The 20,295-nt window shown below is 37.1% G+C and overlaps 1 protein-coding gene and 1 pseudogene across 2 annotated transcripts in view; both read left to right on the top strand.

The window, feature by feature from the left end:
• Positions 1 to 6,990, top strand: part of LOC148301711 (uncharacterized) — a 352,511-nt gene extending 345,521 nt beyond the window's left edge. For both annotated transcript variants that reach the window (XM_088272798.1, XM_088272797.1), the window contains 3 exons: positions 133 to 2,184; positions 3,923 to 4,677; positions 6,017 to 6,990. In XM_088272798.1, the coding sequence (XP_088128924.1) occupies positions 133 to 2,184; positions 3,923 to 4,677; positions 6,017 to 6,084 (2,875 nt within the window). In that variant the 3' untranslated portion in view covers positions 6,085 to 6,990. The remainder of the gene's footprint in view (positions 1 to 132; positions 2,185 to 3,922; positions 4,678 to 6,016) is intronic.
• A 3,635-nt stretch (positions 6,991 to 10,625) lies between these two features.
• Positions 10,626 to 19,854, top strand: LOC148301710 (uncharacterized; annotated as a pseudogene).
• The last annotated feature ends 441 nt before the right edge of the window (positions 19,855 to 20,295 follow it).

The raw sequence follows: 20,295 nt of genomic DNA, 5'->3' as shown, positions 1-20,295 counted from the left end.
AACCCTGTAATTACCCATATCCCCATCTCAAAAACTTATTACGAAATTTCGATAACAACTCTGTTTTGGAGTTGTTCCAGAATTTATGTATTCAAATATGAAAATATTGTTAAATGGAAATGTATTTTGTAGGTTTTGCGATTCTCCTACCGAGGAGCTGGACGCCCGCACGCCCAAGGGGCGCGCCAAGCGGGGCAGGGGCGCCGCGCCCGGGGGAGATCTGAGCAACTTCACGGAGACGCGCTCTTCCGTGCACAGCAAGCTGAGGAACGGGGGCGCCAAGGGCAGGCGGGGCGGGGCCGCGGGGAGCGCCGCGGTCCCGTGCAGCCCCCGGGACGCCGCGTCGCCCCCGCCGGCCGCGCGAGCCTCGCCCTCCCCCGCCCCCGCGCCCGCGCCGCCCGCGCCCCCCGCCCCGGGCAAGAGGAAGACGCGCGCCCCCGAGGAGGACTCCCCCGCCGGCAAGCGGCGCGCGCCCTCGTCCCCGCCCGCCTCGCCCGCGCTGCTCGAGTGCCCCAAGCCCAACTGCTCCAAGAAGTACACGCACATCAACGGCCTGCGCTACCACCAGTCGCACGCGCACGGGCCCGTGGACGAGGACGAGTCCAAGGACGCCGCCTCGCTGTCGGAGAACGACGAGTGCGGCGCCGAGGCGCCCAGTCCGGCGGGCCCCGCCAAGTCGCCCGAGAAGCCGCCCGACACGCCCAAGAAGGAGGACCGGCCGGAGCCGCTCACGCCCGCCGCCACGCCCGTGCCCTCCCCCGCCGCCCGCGCCGCCACGCCGCCCGTCCCGCCGGCCGCCGCGCCGCCGGCTCCCACGCCTGCCGTGCCGGCCGCCCCGCCTGCCATTCCCGCCATCCCCGCGGACGCCAAGACCCCCCCCGTCAAGCCGGGGGTTTTGCGGTTCGGGCCGCAGGAAGAATTCCCTGTCGCTAACTTTGTCAATAAGCCTCCGGTAGCTTCTCCCATAGTGGTGGCTCCGATCCCCGCCAACGCGGCCCCCGTGGCCATCCGCCCGGCCGAGACGGCTCCCCGACAGTTCTCGGTGCTGACGCAAGGTCTCCAGCAGGGTCCCTCCCCTGTCCAGGCGCCTCCGCAACATCCGGCCCATTTGCCGCATCCCGCTCACATTTCTCACCCCCCTCTCGCGACACTTCCCGCTGTCAATCACATACAGCATCCCTCTCAGCCAAATTTGCAAACGGATTCCACTCTCCCTCAAAATATCGGCCCTCCGAATCAGCAAAAAGGTCCGCCTCCTTCGCCGCAAAACTCCCAATTCAAAGTGAAACCGACGGCGGCTCTCATGCCCACTGATGATAAGAAAATTCCGGATAGCGGCGCTAATAAGGTTCAGGGATTCAAGAAATCAACCAAAAGTAGAAAGTCTCCGGGAGGAAGTCCCCATCCGCCCGAACGGCCTCCTTTCGGTATGGAACAAACGGGTCGGGAAGAAGTACAGAGTCCCGCTTATTCCGATATATCGGACGACAACGCGCCCGTGATGGATAACGAAGTGGACAAATCTAAAATATTATGCGAGAAAAAACCCGACGGGGTACCTCAGTTGCCGCACGGCATCCGACCCGGGTACATGTACCCCTACTACGGGCAAGCACCTTACTTAGTGCCTTCCGTGCAAAACCAGTCCATGGCGGAAACGAAGATAAAAGACGATCCTAACAAGCTGCCTGATGGCAAGACTCTTTGCGAGAACGAAATCAAGAGAGAGGCTCCTCCGGACAATATACCGTCGCAAAAGTTGATGCAACATTATTATTCGTACGGCTTCATGCCGGGGTATCCTTACAACATGGACCCGAACTACGGGCCGGTGTCCATGGTGCCCGAGGACAAGCTGAAGGAGCAGCAGGAGAGGGAGCGCGAACGGAGCAAGGAGAGCCCGAGTCCCGCCGAGCACAACAGCGGGAAGCCTCCTCCGGCGTCTCCGCAGCAGGGCATCATGTCCGCCGGCAAGCCCAAGCCCGACATGATGAAGGACGGGAAGCACCCCAACGAGAACCACCAGATCCTGAAGGAGAGCATAGAGATGAAGTCCCAGATGAACCCTTACTTGTACCAGCGGCACCAGCAACACCAGCAACACCAGCAGCACCAACAGCACCAGCAGCACCAGCAGCACCAAGCGCAGCAGCAAGCGCAACATCACCAGGAGGATGTTAGGAGGTAATTATTATCCTTTTCTTGAATGTTTTTCACAGGTATTGTGGCACATTTATGAACTTAATAAAATAAAACTAGAGCATTCTTTTAAACCACTTTTTTTATTGATAATCCAACCAGTTTGTGTCGGGTTGTGGTCCCGTGGCTAGTGTTTAGTCAGAGTTTCTCGGTTCGAATCCACTCTACCACAATTTGATACCTATTTTTAACAATTAGCCGCTTAGGCTCACAGAAATAGTATGAAATTGAAGTATTTTTGTAAATAATAAAAACACAAATATTTCTCTTTTATTTAAAAACAATAAAAAAGTTTTGACAAGAACATTGTCATCATTAGGGATGAACATGTACAAGTTCTAGTTTTATTTTTATTATTTATTTTATTATTATCCCTTTGTAAAAATTTTGCCATTTGAGAAATTAAATTAGTAACAGCACAACGGTAACAAAACCAATATTTTTTTTTATAAAAAATGGCTTTATTTCAACTTTGCAATTAAATATATTTTTATTTTTTGGAATGGAAATAAAATCTATTGTTTGAAAGGAGACTTCTCTTCTTTGAAAACTTGACGCTCAACGCTGATAATGTTGGTTAGTGTCTTACTAAAAATCTGTCAATAAGTACTTTTTTATTCTTAGATTAAAAAATGGGATCTATAATTATTGAATAGAGTTTAAATACAAGAAAAAATTGGAGTGATATTTTTCTGCATACCTCAATGCATTTAATAATAACAATAATAAATTTGGATAACTTATATAGCACCATTTTCGTAAAATACTACCTCAAGGGCGCTTCACTGTGAATGAATCGGGGAAAATATTATGGTGGAAATGATTTAGCAAACAAATGTGTTTTTAGTTTTTTTCTAAAGATCTCACTCTCTCTGTTTCTAACCATTGGTGGAAGAGCATTCCACGCCATCGGGCCCGCAACAGCAAAGGCACGCTCGCCAAATTTAGTGCGCTGGTTGCGAGCTGGTAAGATCACTTTGCCCATGCAGTTGTCTATCGACCAATTCATCTGGAATACACAGCTGTTTTAGATACTCTAGAGCCATATTGTGTATTGATTTATACATGAGTAGACTTTGTAGAGTAGTATTTGGGACAAGACCTAGAAAGAATCTTCCTACATTCTGCTGTTCCAGTTATTTTACGGTAATCTTTCTGCCGGTTGACATTTGCCATTCGTATCATGACTGTGGCCTTAAACAGTTTGACTTTTAGAATAAGAGAAAGATAAAAGTGGCATAGTATTGTTGGGTCGATGTTCAACTCCATATAGTAATAGTTACCACGTTGCTACCGTGCTGGAGAGCCCAGGTTCGATTCCTAGGTATAAATGTATTTTCACTGTAATATTTATTTAATTAATTACCCTGGGCGTACGACCGATTACCTGAAGCGTAAGACTGATTACCTTGCATTCGTATAATTACCGATCAACATAAACAAACATCGCATCAATTTGACGCACTTCCTTATGCACCATTGGGTGCAGATGAGGGTATGAAGAAAAAGAAGGCATGGTTGGGTAGATGAAACTGGTATTATAGGTTTGATTCCAACCGATAGCAAAATTAATAAAACGAAGATTTGTTTTGTGTTGATTTTTGCGTTTGTGGTGTATTTTTCTTAATTTCATTCCCCATCGGAAAAGAGGCTTTGCGGGTTATTCCTTTTAATATGAATAAGAGTATGTAGTTAATTATAAATATTAATTTTTAAATTTCAGATATTACATGTCATTGGAACAGCAAAGACGAAAAGAAAGCTCGATGGGTCCGGATCCTGGGAAACCGGGTGCTCCGCCGCAGCAGGGGTCCGGCAAGCCGCAGGGAGGGGCTCCCAAGGCGCCCACCCCCAAGGAGGGAAAGCAGGAAGATAGCTCCAAAGGGAACAAGGAGGACACCAAGCCCATCAAGCAGGAGGGGCAGAAACCTACCATGGAGACCACGGGCCCTCCGCCGCCTCCCACTTCGCAGTATTACTTGCATCCCTCCTACATGCAGCCGCCCCAGTACGGCGGGCTGCCCTTCGACCCCATGTACCGCACGCTCAACCCCATGCTGGTGTCGGGGCCGTACGGGCCAGGGCCCTACCTGCACCCCGTCCCGCTGCCGCGCTATCCCGGGCCTGAGGACCTGAGCCGGCCGCCGCCGCCCGCCAAGGCGCTGGACCTGCTGCAGCACCACGCCTCGCAGTACTACTCCTCCTCGCACAAGATCCACGAGCTGCAGGAGCGCGCGCTCAAGTCGCCCACGCCCAAGGCGGGCGCGGCGGGGGGCAGCCCGGGCGCGGGCGCGGCGGGCGCGCCGCCGCCGGGGGCGCCGCCGCCGCCCGCGCCCGCTAAGCCGGGGGGCACGCCGCCCGCGCCGCCCGCCGAGCCCGGCAAGGACGCGCGCTCGCCCCCGCCGCAGCGCCATGTGCACACGCACCACCACACGCACGTGGGCCTGCCCTACACCCTGTACCCGACCCCCTACGGAGGTAAGCCCCTGGTGCGCCCCTGACAATAGCCCCTGCCCCCGGCGCCCGCCCCCGCCCCTCCGGCGGGACGGGCGTAGAGACGCTCCCGCCCCGCTGTAAAGAAAGAACATTATCCGAACTCGCGGCGGAACCGGCGTCTCTTGGTAGCGTTACATTATAGACTCGACTTGAAATCTGGATTTTCATTCTTGAATTATTACCTTCGTAATATAAAGTGTCGAAAATTATAAAGTAAGTCGATGCGCCAAATTGGAGGTGGGGAACCTAATGGACAATTACTTGGATGTGAATTTTAAAACTATTTTATCGTTTAGTAAATATTAAATTGTGACGAGTTTAAAAACAATGAATCGACGGTCTCCGAGAACTATTGGAACTCACTCCGACTCTGTAATACGAATAGTGCTCATAATGTGGCGATTTGAAGCGATTGCTTATTTTTGTACACCATATTGGTGGTTAGAAAATATTGCATTATTGTGTTTTAGAATTTGCGTTAGTATTAAGTATCGGTTAAAAGTGATAAAAGTGAAATAAATTAAACAACAGTAACACTCGGGTTCATTATCTTAAGATTACTTTAGTAAACATAATCAAAGCAGTATTTGTGCTATGTTAAGAAATAATTTTTTAGGTGTTGTAGACAAATCTGTGATAAAATGTTCATTTTTACTTTGTAAATACGTTAATTTGAAAATTGGATTCAGTTTCTAACACTCGGCTTATTAGAGATGCTACTTATTAGAGGCGATGTGTTCTGTTGTATGGATATTTTTGTACTTAAATTTTACATAGAAGAAATGTTTGTTAAAGTCTCGGCCTTTCGGATATATACATCGGTGTGTGATTAGTCGCTCTCCTGCCTGATAGTCTATAGCCTCTAGTGACAGCTTGTACATGCCAACCTCCCAATCATCGCGAGAAATAGACCTTCTTCGCTTTCATCTTGTTTTCTCTCAACTTTACTCCATTACCGCTAAAGTCTTAATCGAAAATTCAGATGCACAATTGTCCATACGGGTGTTTTATTATTATCGTTTATATCTATAAGACTACCTAGGCATTTATGAAGGATAACTACTAAAGTTTTAGGAGAGTTATCTCGATTGAATACTATAAATATTAAATTAAACACTAAGTCCGTCATTAGAGTATCGATTAAATAATAGTCATTACAAAAATATTATTTTGCTACATCTGTGATAAGCATTTAATGACTTTGTAATCCGATAATGAATGTCTGTTTGAAGTTGTGTCACGAGCAGAGTGTGGAACGTGTGGCGAGTGAGAGGAAGGTGCGAGAGGTCGCCGTGACTAATGGAGGCTGTTTGTGTTGCAGCAGCCGCAGTCCTAGCTAGTCAGCAGGCAGCCGCGGCCACGGTTGTTAATACATTCCCGCCCAAGTGAGGGAGGCATCGGCTAGGCGCAGCGAGACTAGTAGTAGCAGGGCCTCTAGACCCCGCCGCTAACCTAGAAACATTCTAGTGAGTGCTCAGTGCTCAGTGTCGCATCCGTTCCACTCCGCTTAGACTCGATGATTGTTCTTTAGGTCTATTCATTGTGATACATTTCTTGTTGTACCTGTCTATCAACTCTTTGTAAAAGTTATTTCGATAACCCTGTACGCTTATTAAGGTTAAATGTTACATTTTAATTCCCTTATGCGGATTCCGTGTATCAGTAACCACAATTGTTTCTCCGTGCGATACGTTTCTGGAAAGTCGCATACTGAATTCGGAATGGTAACTCGGTCAAAGATACTAAAATCAGTTCATCAATAATCTTCGGCTGAAGTTATTCGACTGTTTATTTTGACTGCCTGCCTCATTTTTTTGTTTTTATATCTGCATTCCACGAAAGCGAACATGATTGTATAAATAATTTGTAAATTAAATGTGATGGGTGTGGTGTATTAGAGTGCACAAAACATTGAGTGTTGTAAATCCCATGTAATGTTAAGTTGACAATGTGATTCGTTTACGGAAGAAAACCGCACTTAGGGTCCTTATTTTATTATTTTTATTTCATTTTGTGGATTAAGATAAAACTCCTCGAGTCGAAATATCTTGACAATGTCTCGCATTTGTGTTGTAAATAGTGTAAGTAAAGGCTTAAAACTCACAGTCATAGTTTGTCAATACCTGCTGTAGACTGAATACATCATTTATGACAATGTGCATAATTTATGATTGAAAACAAAAAAATAAATATATTGATTGTGTATTTTTTAATTGTAATAATTAACATTTTGGATTTTTTTTCTTAGAAATTATTGAAATGGAAATAATACAATAAATTATTTCTTACGCTGAATTGTTTTATTTATTTTATGACCTCTTTTAATACCCCTATCATTTTATATATATTTATGTGTTTCAAGGTATTTTGAAGATTCCAAAATAACTTTATTCATTTATTAAGATTGTTTACGTTCGATTTGGTTTGTCTAAAATATTTTTTTTTAAATGCTGAATTTTGTTGAATTCCTTGTGGCATAAGAAACACTACTTTATTTTTAACTTCAATAGTATTTAAACATAATTTTATTGTTTTTTAAAACGTTTTAGGTTTTAGATACAGTTGATATTATGTTGCTTCCTTTGGATTTGTCAACGATTTTATTATTTCAGGATAAGAAAATTAAATTTATATTGAATTCATCAATTTCCATTAATTCATACTCTCAAAAAGAAATTATAGGCTAATGATAGCTGAAGTATAGAACAAGTAATTAACCCTTCACTGCATGACTTTTTTTTGCATGACTGCATTGACAGTTCGTCTTCGAGAGACAAGTGAAGTTATTATTTTGGCGTTCATAGCGCGTCTTTTGGCTAAATTATGAACTATATATGTGAGTTATGAATGTATCTAATCAGTAACAACAAAGAATGGTTGCTTATATTTTTAAAGTACATTTTAACACTAACTTTTGGGTATGTAACAAATTTGATACACTATGCAGTGAAGGGTTTAGACTGCAAATTTTCTAAATAATGAGAGAATACCTCGTCAATCTGGTTATAGACTGATCAGGTTATAGACTGACCTTTGTCAGTGTTCAATTTTAAACTTGAGTTTTTTATTAAAAAATCTAGTCAGTTGTTGAGCCTTGGCCGAGTTGAAGTTGGTGTTGATTACCACTCATAATCAAACTTCAACGCCCCAAGGACCCAACTTTAAAATTTAGAATTAGCTTCACATACGGTGTTTGAAAATGATACAGAATGCATCGAAACACATCGCTCACTCCTTTCAAGAACGTCATAAATCAAAAATCGTCAATTTTCAGTTGTGCATGTTTTCGAAATGCCCAAAAAATGTACTATATCCCACCAAAAGAGGCATATTTTAAACTTAATATTTACCCGCTACAGGGCAGAAAATGTTGTTTTTGCATTTTGAAGAAAATGTATTGTTTAATTATTTTTATAAATAAACTAAATATTTTTCAAATGTAGAAAAAACCTTCAGGTTTTACCTAAAAAGATCTGTTACACAGTAAAAAGTTCAATAAGTGGCTTAGTATTTATTTTTAATACATTGTGTTATATTTTTAATCTTTAAAATCGTTCTCCTGAAAAATCAAGTATTTTGATTTATGACGTTCTTGAAAGGAGTGGGCGACATGTCACAATACATTTTATGAAATAGTCATATTTACCAGGTAAAACTTAAATTAAAAATGGATAGAATTCACCAATTAATTAATGAAATGAGAAGTGTTTGTTTGTTTTTATTACTACTACTATTGTCATCACACAGGGGTAGGCAAAATGGATGGAACGCCATACTCTTCTGTCGTGATATACACTCCTCGCCTCCTTCACATCCATACATCTAGTCATACATGCCCTTCGATTACGCAAACTTTTGACACCACTAGATTTTAGTTTCTGATTGATCTGATTGTGCCAAGTTATACACAAAAATATCAATTTCATACTATTCTCGTTATCCTAAGCAGCTCGTTGATAAAAATAGGTATCAAATTGTGGTAGAGTGGGTTTGAACCCTAACTCTGACTCTGTCTGCGACACTAACCACGGGATCACAATCCGACACATCACATATTGATACTCAGGGTGAAGAATACTACTGCTATATGGGTGAGGAATTATAGGAGAATGGTACGTACAATATGAGAAGAATGAAAAATAGCACCAATAGCTGAGGCACTCAGGGGTACATACCCTGCTGTATACCATAGTTTAGTAAGCAGTATGTAGCACATAGTAAATACAAAATATGTCTGCCTCCGCAGTGTAATAATGATCAGCACGCTCGGTTACCGTACTGGAGGTCCCGGGTTCGATTCTCAGGTGGGGGGTCCAAATAAATATTATCCTTATCATTCAACGTTCACTTTCTATAATATGTAATACTTAAAAACTCTACTTCACGACTACCGGTTCCGGAATAATCATTCCATCATCAGGTCAACTTTAGACTATACCTGATGATATAAGTGATTTTTTCACTCTAATATTTATTCAAAATTACCCTGGACTGGTATTTGAAGCGGAGGGCCGATCACCTTTCCTTCATCTGTTAATGATCAAGGTAACACTGTGTTTATATGATGCAGTGCCCTATACATACCATCAGGTGCAGATAAGGGTTTAAAAAAATACAAGATATGGTAAATAACAAAAATATCAAGCACCCTTGAGATATCATTTTGCAATGATGGCACTATAGAAATTAGCCAAATATTATTATTTTTATGCAAGGCACAAGAGTTTAGAAAATAATTAAAGGAATTTAAATTAATATTTTGTATTCAGCTTACTATAAAAATACCACTTTCAAGTATGTCAAATTCTCTAAATCGGTCAGGTCGGGAGTCAAAATAATTGGAAGGTATGTATGTATGAGGAGATGCATGAATGTGGAAGAAGCGAAGATTGTTCGCTAAGATAGAGTGGTGTAGCATTCTATCCTCTCTGCCTTACCCTGCGGTGAAGCGGCGTGATGGTTAGTTAGTAAAAATAATCAAAATTAATAAACTTCTTGTGTTCAGTCAATTAATGATAATAGCTGTGAAAGAAAGTTTCAAAACTGTACATGTTACATGCTGACATCTTCTAATTTATCATGAAATATAGTAATATAATAAGTATGTATGTACATCCTTTAAAAACTAAATGCATGCTGGACAAATCACTTTTGGGGCCTACTTTTAAGTCTTCTATAGAGGTAAGTAATGATAAATTTGAGAAATTAATATTTTATCAGCAGCCGGGTTTCGTCGTTACCGAAATCGTCAGACTGGTGGGAGGGTAGACAAAATTTTATATTATATACAAAGAAGAAGTAAGAATTGAGAACCATGATTTCATATAAAATAATGAAAATCTAAGGGTGGTGACTGACCGGAGCCATTTCGTCGTAACGTAACACGTCACGATGCGAGCATTCGTATAGTCAGTACATCGAGCCGAGCGCTCCATCCATAGTTGCTGATGCTCGCCACGAGCGATGTTACGACGTTACGTTACGACGAAATGCTCCGGTGAGTCACCACCCTAAGAAATTTAAGTAAATTGTTACTTAGACAATTTATGTTTCGGTATAACATTAGTGGTCATACAGTTAGAGCAAGAGAAAAATCTTTATTTTTCATATACATGTATTTCCTCTGATTATTTTTCAAGATTGACTATGTTTTACATATTATATTTTGTAATAGAAAAATAATATTCAATTATTTTCTTTGTAAATATCTGTAAAAGTTTACATTTTAGCCACAAATGTAAAATAAAAATATGAGAATAGGTAGGTTATCTTAACTCTACACAGTAAACGAAAATAAGCCTTCGAACTACTCGCAATAGAGGTTATATTGAAATCAGTATTAAATCGCATATATTCACACAGAAAACTTGTAGCCCCAGATTTTATAACATGCATGTAGTATTTTCTTTGATTTTGCGCGTCCTATCAATCTGTCAGAAAACTTTTAAAAATAAACTTCGAATTTTACTTTTTGAGAACTTTTTGCAAAAAGTAATATGATTTATCACGATAGATTCTAGTATTAAATTTGACGTAGTTCATAAAGAGATTCATTATGGATGGAAAAATGTGTGTACTTGACTGTATTTACAAAAGTATTCTCGAAAATAACCAAAAGTGAGCCTTACTTTATTATTCTCTGGTACTATTAATGGTAATGTTGACTTAAATATCTTAATTTTATGGGGTTATTTTGTATGACAGGCAAGCAGAAACACTCTTGAAGATAACGGGCGTAAATCCCAATGAAATAATACCTAACAAAGGTATAAACATTCTCCATCTAGCTGCCGGGTTAAATCCTGAAGAAAATGCCGAGAAATTCACTAAATTGATTATTGCACAAGGCGGACTTCCCAACGAACGGTAAATAAAAATGATAAAACTCTTAATTGAATGTGCAGAAAAAATATTTTTATTTATAATATTGTAAACAAAATGTTTTGCGCGTTTTTATTTTTTTCTAAATCATCTCACTTTCATACTTTAGAACTGCGATGTGGATGAAAAAATGGCGTTATAGAAATCGCCTAAAATTATTATTTTCATGATTATTTTGTTTGTTTATTTTCATGATTATTTTGTTGTGCGTATATATCTGTATGTTTGCATGCATGTTTACAATTATATATCTCTTTTTTATCTTTTGTTTTTAGTATACAGTTATTTTTTCATTGTATTTTAAATAATGAATATGCTATATAAGGTACACACTTAGTGAGCTTTTGCACTACACAGTTTTTTGGCAGTGTGGTTTTGAAAAATAAAAGTGACTACAACAGTTTAGCGTGATCGAATTTACGCGCAACGTGTTCACGCACCGATCAAGAGCACCGATCCGAAGAAAGATGGACAAAAGCATAAGCCAATCCAAGCCAATCATCGTTTTATCACGCTAACTGAAGTGTCGGATGATAAAATTCCGTGTAGTGCACAAACGTCCTTAGGACAGGTGTTTTTTTGCCAGCGGACCACTGGCGACGGGAATTGATAATAATGTACATATAGTTAAGACCTCAACAAAGAGATTGTTACATAATATTCATATAAAAACATTAAATATGTAATTCCTTCATTTCTGACTGAAAAAGGAGGCCGGCGCAGAACGTAAAAATACCCTTCCTGTCTTTAAGCATCAATCAATCAAACGGGTAGAAATACCTTTCCCGTCCTTAGTGTGTTAAGATACTTATACCACCTAAAGGTTTTTATTAAAGATAAATAATATAATTAAAATGTAACTTTGTTTTAAAATCAGTATAAATATTTTATTATAACTTAATTATATCGCTTCATTATCAAGACTGATTAATACTAAAACACTATCTACTAAACCAGGGGCTCCCAATCTTTTTCAGCCCGCGGCGCACTTCCAAGTTTAGTATTTTGTCACGGCGCCCTACTTTAGTAAGCTATTTGGAATAGATAGTGTGACTATATACATATATATATATATATATATATATATATATATATATATATATATATATATATATATATATATATATATGTATATGTATATGTATATGTATATGTATATGTATATGTATATGTATATGTATATGTATATGTATATGTATATGTATATGTATATGTATATGTATATGTATATGTATATGTATATGTATATGTATATGTATATGTATATGTATATGTATATGTATATGTATATGTATATGTATATGTATATGTATATGTATATGTATATGTATATGTATATGTATATGTATATGTATATGTATATGTATATGTATATGTATATGTATATGTATATGTATATGTATATGTATATGTATATGTATATGTATATGTATATGTATATGTATATGTATATGTATATGTATATGTATATGTATATATATATATATATATATATATATATATATATATATATATATATATATATATATATTATAGTCGAAAGAAATAGGTACCTACAATAATAGAAGTTGGGTAAAACGATGCTAGCTCTCAAAATATTTTTTTTGCTTTATAGGTACCCGTGAATATTTATGGTTTTGGATAATGATAAGAAAATCGACTCACGGCGCCCCTCTTGACTTTCTACGGCGCACTAGGGCGCCGCGGCGCACACTTTGGGAACCCCTGTACTAAACAATATTCAAAATATTTTGATGGTTAGGGAACGAAGCTTAGGTAGATCTCAAGTGGCTTTATTTTTTTTTTTGATTAGCAGTCACAGTCAAAAGGGATCAGGGATGATAAGTGATTGGAAACATATTTAATAACGGACTTTTATTTTATAAATAAAATATATATATAAAGATTTTTAAAATTTATCAATCTCATTTTCAGTTCAGACGATGGGATGACACCATTGCATGTGGTTGCATGTGGCAGCCGCATGGGGTAGACTGAGTGTTGTGAAGATGCTGGTTGAACACGGGGGTGATGTGATCTGCAAGGACGATGATGGTAAAACACCATTGGATTACGCAACAGAAGAGCACCACATCGCTGTTGTCAAATTCCTGAAAACCGTAGAGAATTACAGGCAATGTCAAACAAATACCCCGGAAAAATATAGTTTAAGCCTAGGTGAGCATAAGGCTATAATTGTAATGTTTGTGGTTTAAGGCAAATATATGTTATCTATGTATTAATTTTAAATCAAACACAGATTTTTTGAGTCTACTAAGTTGTATTTTATTAACAAAAACACATAAAAAATTATATTGTGACAATTGTTTCGCCTTGTTAGGGCATTATCAAACGAATGTGAAGATCAAATGGACTATGGTCCTTATGTAGCTATACAATTCTAAGTGACAGTTTTAACACGTGCAGCAATAATATTGCTGCACGTGTTAAAACGTGTTAAAATTATTGCTGCACGTGTTAAAACTGTCACTTATAATTGTATAGCTACATAAGGACCGTAGTCCATTTGATCTTCACATTCGTTTGATAATGCCCTAACAAGGCGAAGCAATTGTCACAATATAATTTTTTATGCGATCCCTCAGACGAATGTGTGGCAAAACGATATTTGATAGATGTTCGAATGATGAAATAAGGAAAGAATGTAAGGCTGAGATAAGCATTATCGATAAAATTAAGAAAGGTATGTTGAGATGGTTTGGACATGTGGAGCGTATGAGTGAAGAAAGAACGGTTAAACAAATTTATGGGGCAAATGTAGTTGGAAAAAGAAGCAGAGGACGACCGAGGAAAACTTGGCACAATCAGGTATGTCAAATACTTGAAAGCGGCCGGGTCAGGAGTCGTAATAATCGTCGGGTATGTATGAGGAGATGCATGAATGTAGAAGAGGCAAAGAATGTTTGCAAAGACAGAGTGGTGTGGCGTTCGATTCTCTCTGCCTACCCCTGCGGGGAAGCAGCGTGATGGTTAGTTAGTTAGTTAGTAATTTTTTATGTGTTTTTGTTAATAAAATACAACTTAGTAGACTCAAAAAATCTGTGTTTGATTTAAAATTAACACATAAATTAAAATGGAGTTCTACAAATTCAACGCCAAATCAATAAATAAATATGTTATCTACCCGAAACAAAGCTATCAGTTTATTTCATCAGACTTTTAATTTGCTTCTTGCTTCTCAATTGCGCATAGTGCATTCCGTTACGGCCCAATATTAGGTGAGCTGCAACTTAATTTTCTCTATATCCAGGTTTAGAAAAGAAAAGAGTTATTGAAAGGCATGGAGTTACAAAAAAAATATATAAAATATTTTTTCTATATATATTCTACAAAACAAAAAATATCCAATATACATTCTTTAAAAAAATCTCTCCGGCGGAATGAATTCTGTGTTTGTGAATATCCCCTTAACCCTTTGGATACCAGGACTTTTGGGGTTGCTGTGTTAGAAATATCGTGATTTAAACATAGATGATTCAAAAGTAAAATGTGTTTAATTATTTATAAACACAAATCTGTATTTAAATTTCAACTTCAGTGCGGCGAAAATATCTCTCTGAGTTTAGTTATGATGAAAAGTCTGGGTAATTATTAGATGATCCGTCATTAACTGGTTAATAAATAAGAATACATATTTTTTTAAAAATATTCAGGTATTTTCTAGTAACTGAAATAATTTGATTGTATTGATTGTATTTGGTTTCACCTATTTTACGTTGCAAGAATTTCAACAGACGGCGCTAGGAACTTGTTACATGAAGTATATAAAGAAGTTTTGTAATTAATGAACGTTCAATCACGGGCTGAGATAATTTCCAAGGATGTAGATAACATGGATGTTCAATAATAGTCCGGGTGGTGAGTGGTACCAAGTGTACTAAATGATGCAAGTGATTAGTGATAGGTCGCAAGCCTTGTAAATGCCCAGACTTCCATATCACCTTTTTAAAATCCTCTTTGTCAGTTGAGACAATCGTAATATATTTATACATTTTTGACCATGCCAGGTATTATACCCGGGACGTGAATCATAGGAGTCATTACCATAAGAAATAAATAATTTTTTTAAATCACTACTAATTTTTATCCTTATTTACTTTTGATTGTTTTTTTTTCTAGATAAGATTATAATAAATAACGGAATAGTAGAAGGAGAATATATTCCGACAGATATACCTGATGAAATTATCCACGTTGATGCATTTAAGAAATCAGAATTTATATCTGAATGGTTTTCAAGGAGTCCTATACTTAAGCAAAATATTATTTATGAAGAACAATCGGAAGATCAAGTAACACCTGTCAACAGGCCCTTATCATCTGGGAATATTCTCTGTGACAGGAAAGATTCCAATAACTCTTCCATTAACATACTTAACAACGTCGAATTTAGAAACAAAAGAAAGATATCTCAAAAGCTAGAAACATCCAAACAGTCTTCTATCTATAAAAGTTGTTTGGCATCTTTCAACGAACTCCAGAAATCATTGTTAGATAATGAAGATGTTCAGCAACTCAACGATTTGAATTCTACGGCTAGTGAAACTGAGTCTACTTCGAGTGATCATTCTTTATCTGGAATCATGCCTATAGAATTTACCAAGAATAGTCATAATCAACTGTTTAGTGTATTTCTCAAGGATAAAAGCAGCGATGGCTTACGACAATCTGGGCCTTGTGATAACGCTAACAAGCTGGATAGATGCCAAAGTCCTTATTCTCCAAATAAATCATCCAAAGCTTCTAAAAGCTTCACGGATCTTCAACCTGGCGACTTGAAAGAAAGCGCCGAACAGTCTACTATATTAACTTCGCATAGAAGTGATAAGTCTTATGATAACCAGGCCGATTGCAGCTCTAGTGACGGTTCCATATTTTCCGATTGTTTGAACAAAGCACTTTTGACGAGCAATGATTTTGCAAATACTTTAAATAAGATAGCTGGGAGTGTTAAGGATAATGATGATCGTATCTCAATAACCAGTTCACGGCCAGAATCAATTAGTAGCAAGACAAATTTGAGTGAAGCATCTGTTCCAGTAGTGAACGAGACATTAGCGAGTATTATTGAAGAGTATAAATATGAAGATGAACAGGCTGGCATAGCTCTGATTGAGAAAAGGATATTAGCTACACCCGTTTCGTAAGTATATTTATATATCATTTGTGTAGTAAATAAAAGACATATCGCTCTCTCCTTTCGAAAACGTCATAAATCAAAAATTTTTCAAAAATCCTGATTTTTCAGGAGAACGTTTTTTAAGTTTTAAAATAAAATACAATATATTAAAAATAAATATCAAGCCACTCATTGAACTTTTTACTGTGCAACAGATCTTTTTACTGTGCAACAGATCTTTTTAGGTGAAACCAGAAGGTTTTTTCTCCATTTGAAAAATATTTAGTTTATTTAAAAAAATAATTAAACAATACCTTTTCTTCGAAATGCAAAAACAACACTTTCTGCCCTGTAGCGAGTAAATATTAAGTTTAAAAAATGCTGCTTTTGCTGGGATATAGTAAATTTTCTGGGCACTGAAAAGATGCACAGCTGAAAATTGACGATTTTTGATTTATGACGTTCTTGAAAGGAGTGAGCGATGTGAGATCTAATTGATTCGGGATTCATTGTGTGGCTCCCATTAAAAAAAAAACTCAGTAAATACCAATATTTAAAATTAAAAAATTATGACACGTATTTTGATGGATCGATTTCAATTACCATATGGATCTAAGGAAAAGTTGATTTCTTTTATGAATGCTACCTATTTTCTGCCCATAATTTGTATTTTAATTGTTTGCAAATTAGTTTCCGTGTTTCGTTTTGTTTATTAAGTAATTCTTAATTGAGTCTTGTAATTTATTTAAGTCTTGTGATTATTCAAAAGCAAGGTGTCAAAAGCTAGTTCAACATCATCATTTATGCTCATAATTTGTATCTTAATTGTTTGTAAATTAGTCTCCACGTTTCATTTTGCTCTTTCAAGGGTTACAATCGAGTCTTGTGATGGTTCGATGGTGTCGAAAGCTAGTTCAACATCATCATTGCCGATAGCGTTGGACTATGATACCGATACCTTGCGAAAAGAGCTAACTACACTCGGTGTCACCACCGGGCCCATCACCAAATCAACCAAGAGAGTTTATCTAAATCGTTTACAAAAATTGAGAAAGACTCCAAAACTACAGCAGATTGAAGTCCACAAAAGTAAGATATTTTATTACTTATTTTAAACAATAGGTACCTACTCTAGTCACTTTATTTTTTTCAAATTAATGTTTTTATTGATAGAAATAGACACCAAAATAATAAGTGTCAAAATTAATTTAAATAACGAAGTTGTATTTTATTGTTATGACAAAAGGTTTCCTAAAATGTGTTAGAATTCAGTCAAAATTATGTAAAGGTATCAAATTAAATATAATATAAAAAATATATATTGATATCAAAAAGCAAAAAGACTTGACTGTACATTGAGTTATCATATATACAGTAGATTATTTTTACATGCAGTCAGTCTATTCTTGTGTATCAAATGCTTTGTATAATTTTGTGTAGTATTTAGCCATCTAAAAATTTTCCATTTGGCGGAAGATTGGGCCTAAAGGATGCAAAGATGCATTCAAACTTTGATTTTTAAAGTAGATATTTTATGCAGAAACATTTTATATACATTAGCAAATGTTTTTATTTATTTATTTGACTTACAGCTTATCCCATAGAGCTGGAAAAAACATTTAGAGATGAAACTTGGAATTGTGATCTCTCTCCCTATATATCACTGGAAAAACAAATTGCGACTCAGTTTGCGGAACCGGATATCAATAAAAAATGGAGGGAAGGAATAACAAAGACTTCCTTTACATATCTTCTATTGGACCCCCGGATAACGGACAATCTCCCCTGCCGGTCTGAGACAATCTCCAGGCCAGAAATATGGAGAAATTTCATAGATTCTATATTCTACATAGGAAAAGGCAAACGCTCAAGACCGTATTCTCACCTCTACCAAGCTGTTACTCAGTACAACACCGGACACATGAAGTCTAACGACAAGAAGATTCAACACATCTTGGATATTTGGAATGATAATTCGGGAGTGATTTGTTTACACATATTCCAGAATGTAATACCGGTTGAGGCGTATACTAGGGAAGCAGCGATGATCGAGGTAATCGGTTTGAAGAATTTAAAAAACATCAAGCCCGGAAATTATTACGGTATTGTTTCCACGTGGAATCTCAAACAAAAGAAACTTCTCGGGGTATATTTGTTGTATAAGGCTATGTTGATATTTCTCAGTGAAGGAGAAAGACAACTTAGACCAGCCGATATAGGATAAATGTATAAATATATTTTTTATTAAATTTAAATATTTGAACTCATGTCTCTGAGGCTGATTACATACATAATATCCTAAAACATTTATTCCTAAATAATGCCTATAATGATAATCGTTTTATATAAAATTCGAGATAAAAAATAAAGATTGATTAATAGATAAGTGATATTAAACACATTTAGAAGCCAAATATATTTTCATTAACGAGTTTATTAATATTAACAAAAAATATTACAGGAACACTGGAATATTTTGCACCGACTGAAATTAATATATAGAATTTATTGTGATAAAATATTAAGACTTTTTTTACATTGCATAAATGTAGACATTTTTTTAAACGATGCGGACATGCATATTAATTACATGTGTTGTATAAAATTGATCTCATTTTACATTTGTTTTTGTATTTTTGTAAACAATATTCCCGAATCACATCTCATCACCACACCATGATTTTACATTTAATAATTGTCACTTTGTATATTAACAGTACAAAGCCGAGTATGTATCTACTATGCAAAAATTTGCAATCTGCAGTAATGTTCGCTGTCGGAGCAAACCATTGGATGTTTAGTGTGTGTGAATATATCACTACTGGATCACATATCGTGGGTGTACTGGCAAAAAACATTAACTCAAAAACATGCAATTTGGACTTCATGATGCAAATTATAAAGACTTTTTAACGTTCTATAAACTGGCAAAATACACTACGTTATTTGAAATGTCATAAGTATGTTATTTTAAAAGTAAATTCAACTTTAAGTTTAATAGCGATTATTTTTTTCAGTCCGCCTCCATAGTGTAATGGTCAGCACGCTTGGCTACCATTAAGGAGGTCCCAGGTTCGATTCCCAGAGGGGGGGGTGAATTTTTCACTCTAATAATTTATTCAATATTACCCTGGACTGGTACCTGAAGCGGAGGGCTTATCACCTTTCCTTTATGTGTATGATCAAAATAACACTGCGTTTATATGATGCTGTGCCCTATGCACCATTGGGCTGCGGATAAGGGTTTTAATGAAGTGAAGTGATTTTATTCAGGCTAAAAGCTTTAAATAACGGATTATACAAACAGGGATTTTAGAGTTAACGTTTTTTGCCAGTATACCCACGATATGTTACGTAGCTTAATACAGAAAAAATATTCATATTTGAGATTTTTTTGATTCTCCATTTTGCTCAGATGGACTTGGGGAATGTCACATCATAGGTGATGAAATGGAGAAAACGTTGAAAGTAATTTTATCAAAAGTAATTTAATTACACCATATGATATAATACAAGGTTATTCATACAAATTTATTTATACCACAATGTTTTTAATTTTTTTTCTTTATATTTATAATTTATCAATGTTTATTTATATTACATATTTAAAATTGGAATCATTTGAAGAAATATATCAAAATAAAATGATTTTTAAAAAAATCTTGTCTTTTTTTTGAAAATATATATTTCTACTTTTTGACACAATTTCTTAAAAATTGTAAAAATAATCCAAATGGTGGAATGTTGACTTATTAAGCTGTAATGATTATTGTGTGTGTGAGAAAGGAAATATGTGACATATCGCTCACTCCTTTCAACGTCATATATCCAAAAAACTTGATTTTTAGGAGATCGTTTTTAAAGTTTAAAAATAAAATAAAATGTATTAAAAATAAACATCAAGCCATTTTGAACTTTTTACTGTGCAACATATATTTTTAGTTAAACATGAATGTTTTTTTCTTCATTTGAAAAATATTTAGTTTATTTAAAAAAATAATTGAACAATACCTTTTCTTCAAAATGCAAAATAAAACTTTCTGCCCTGTAGCGGGTAAATATTAAGTTAAAAATATGCC

Source organism: Brachycentrus maculatus, unplaced genomic scaffold (genome assembly GCF_059751285.1).
Source record: "Brachycentrus maculatus isolate JH-2025_06_01 unplaced genomic scaffold, ASM5975128v1 h1tg000527l, whole genome shotgun sequence".
NCBI lineage: Eukaryota > Metazoa > Arthropoda > Insecta > Trichoptera > Brachycentridae > Brachycentrus > Brachycentrus maculatus.
Note: the sequence above shows the minus strand (reverse complement) of the source record. Positions and strands in the feature narration are given on the sequence as shown.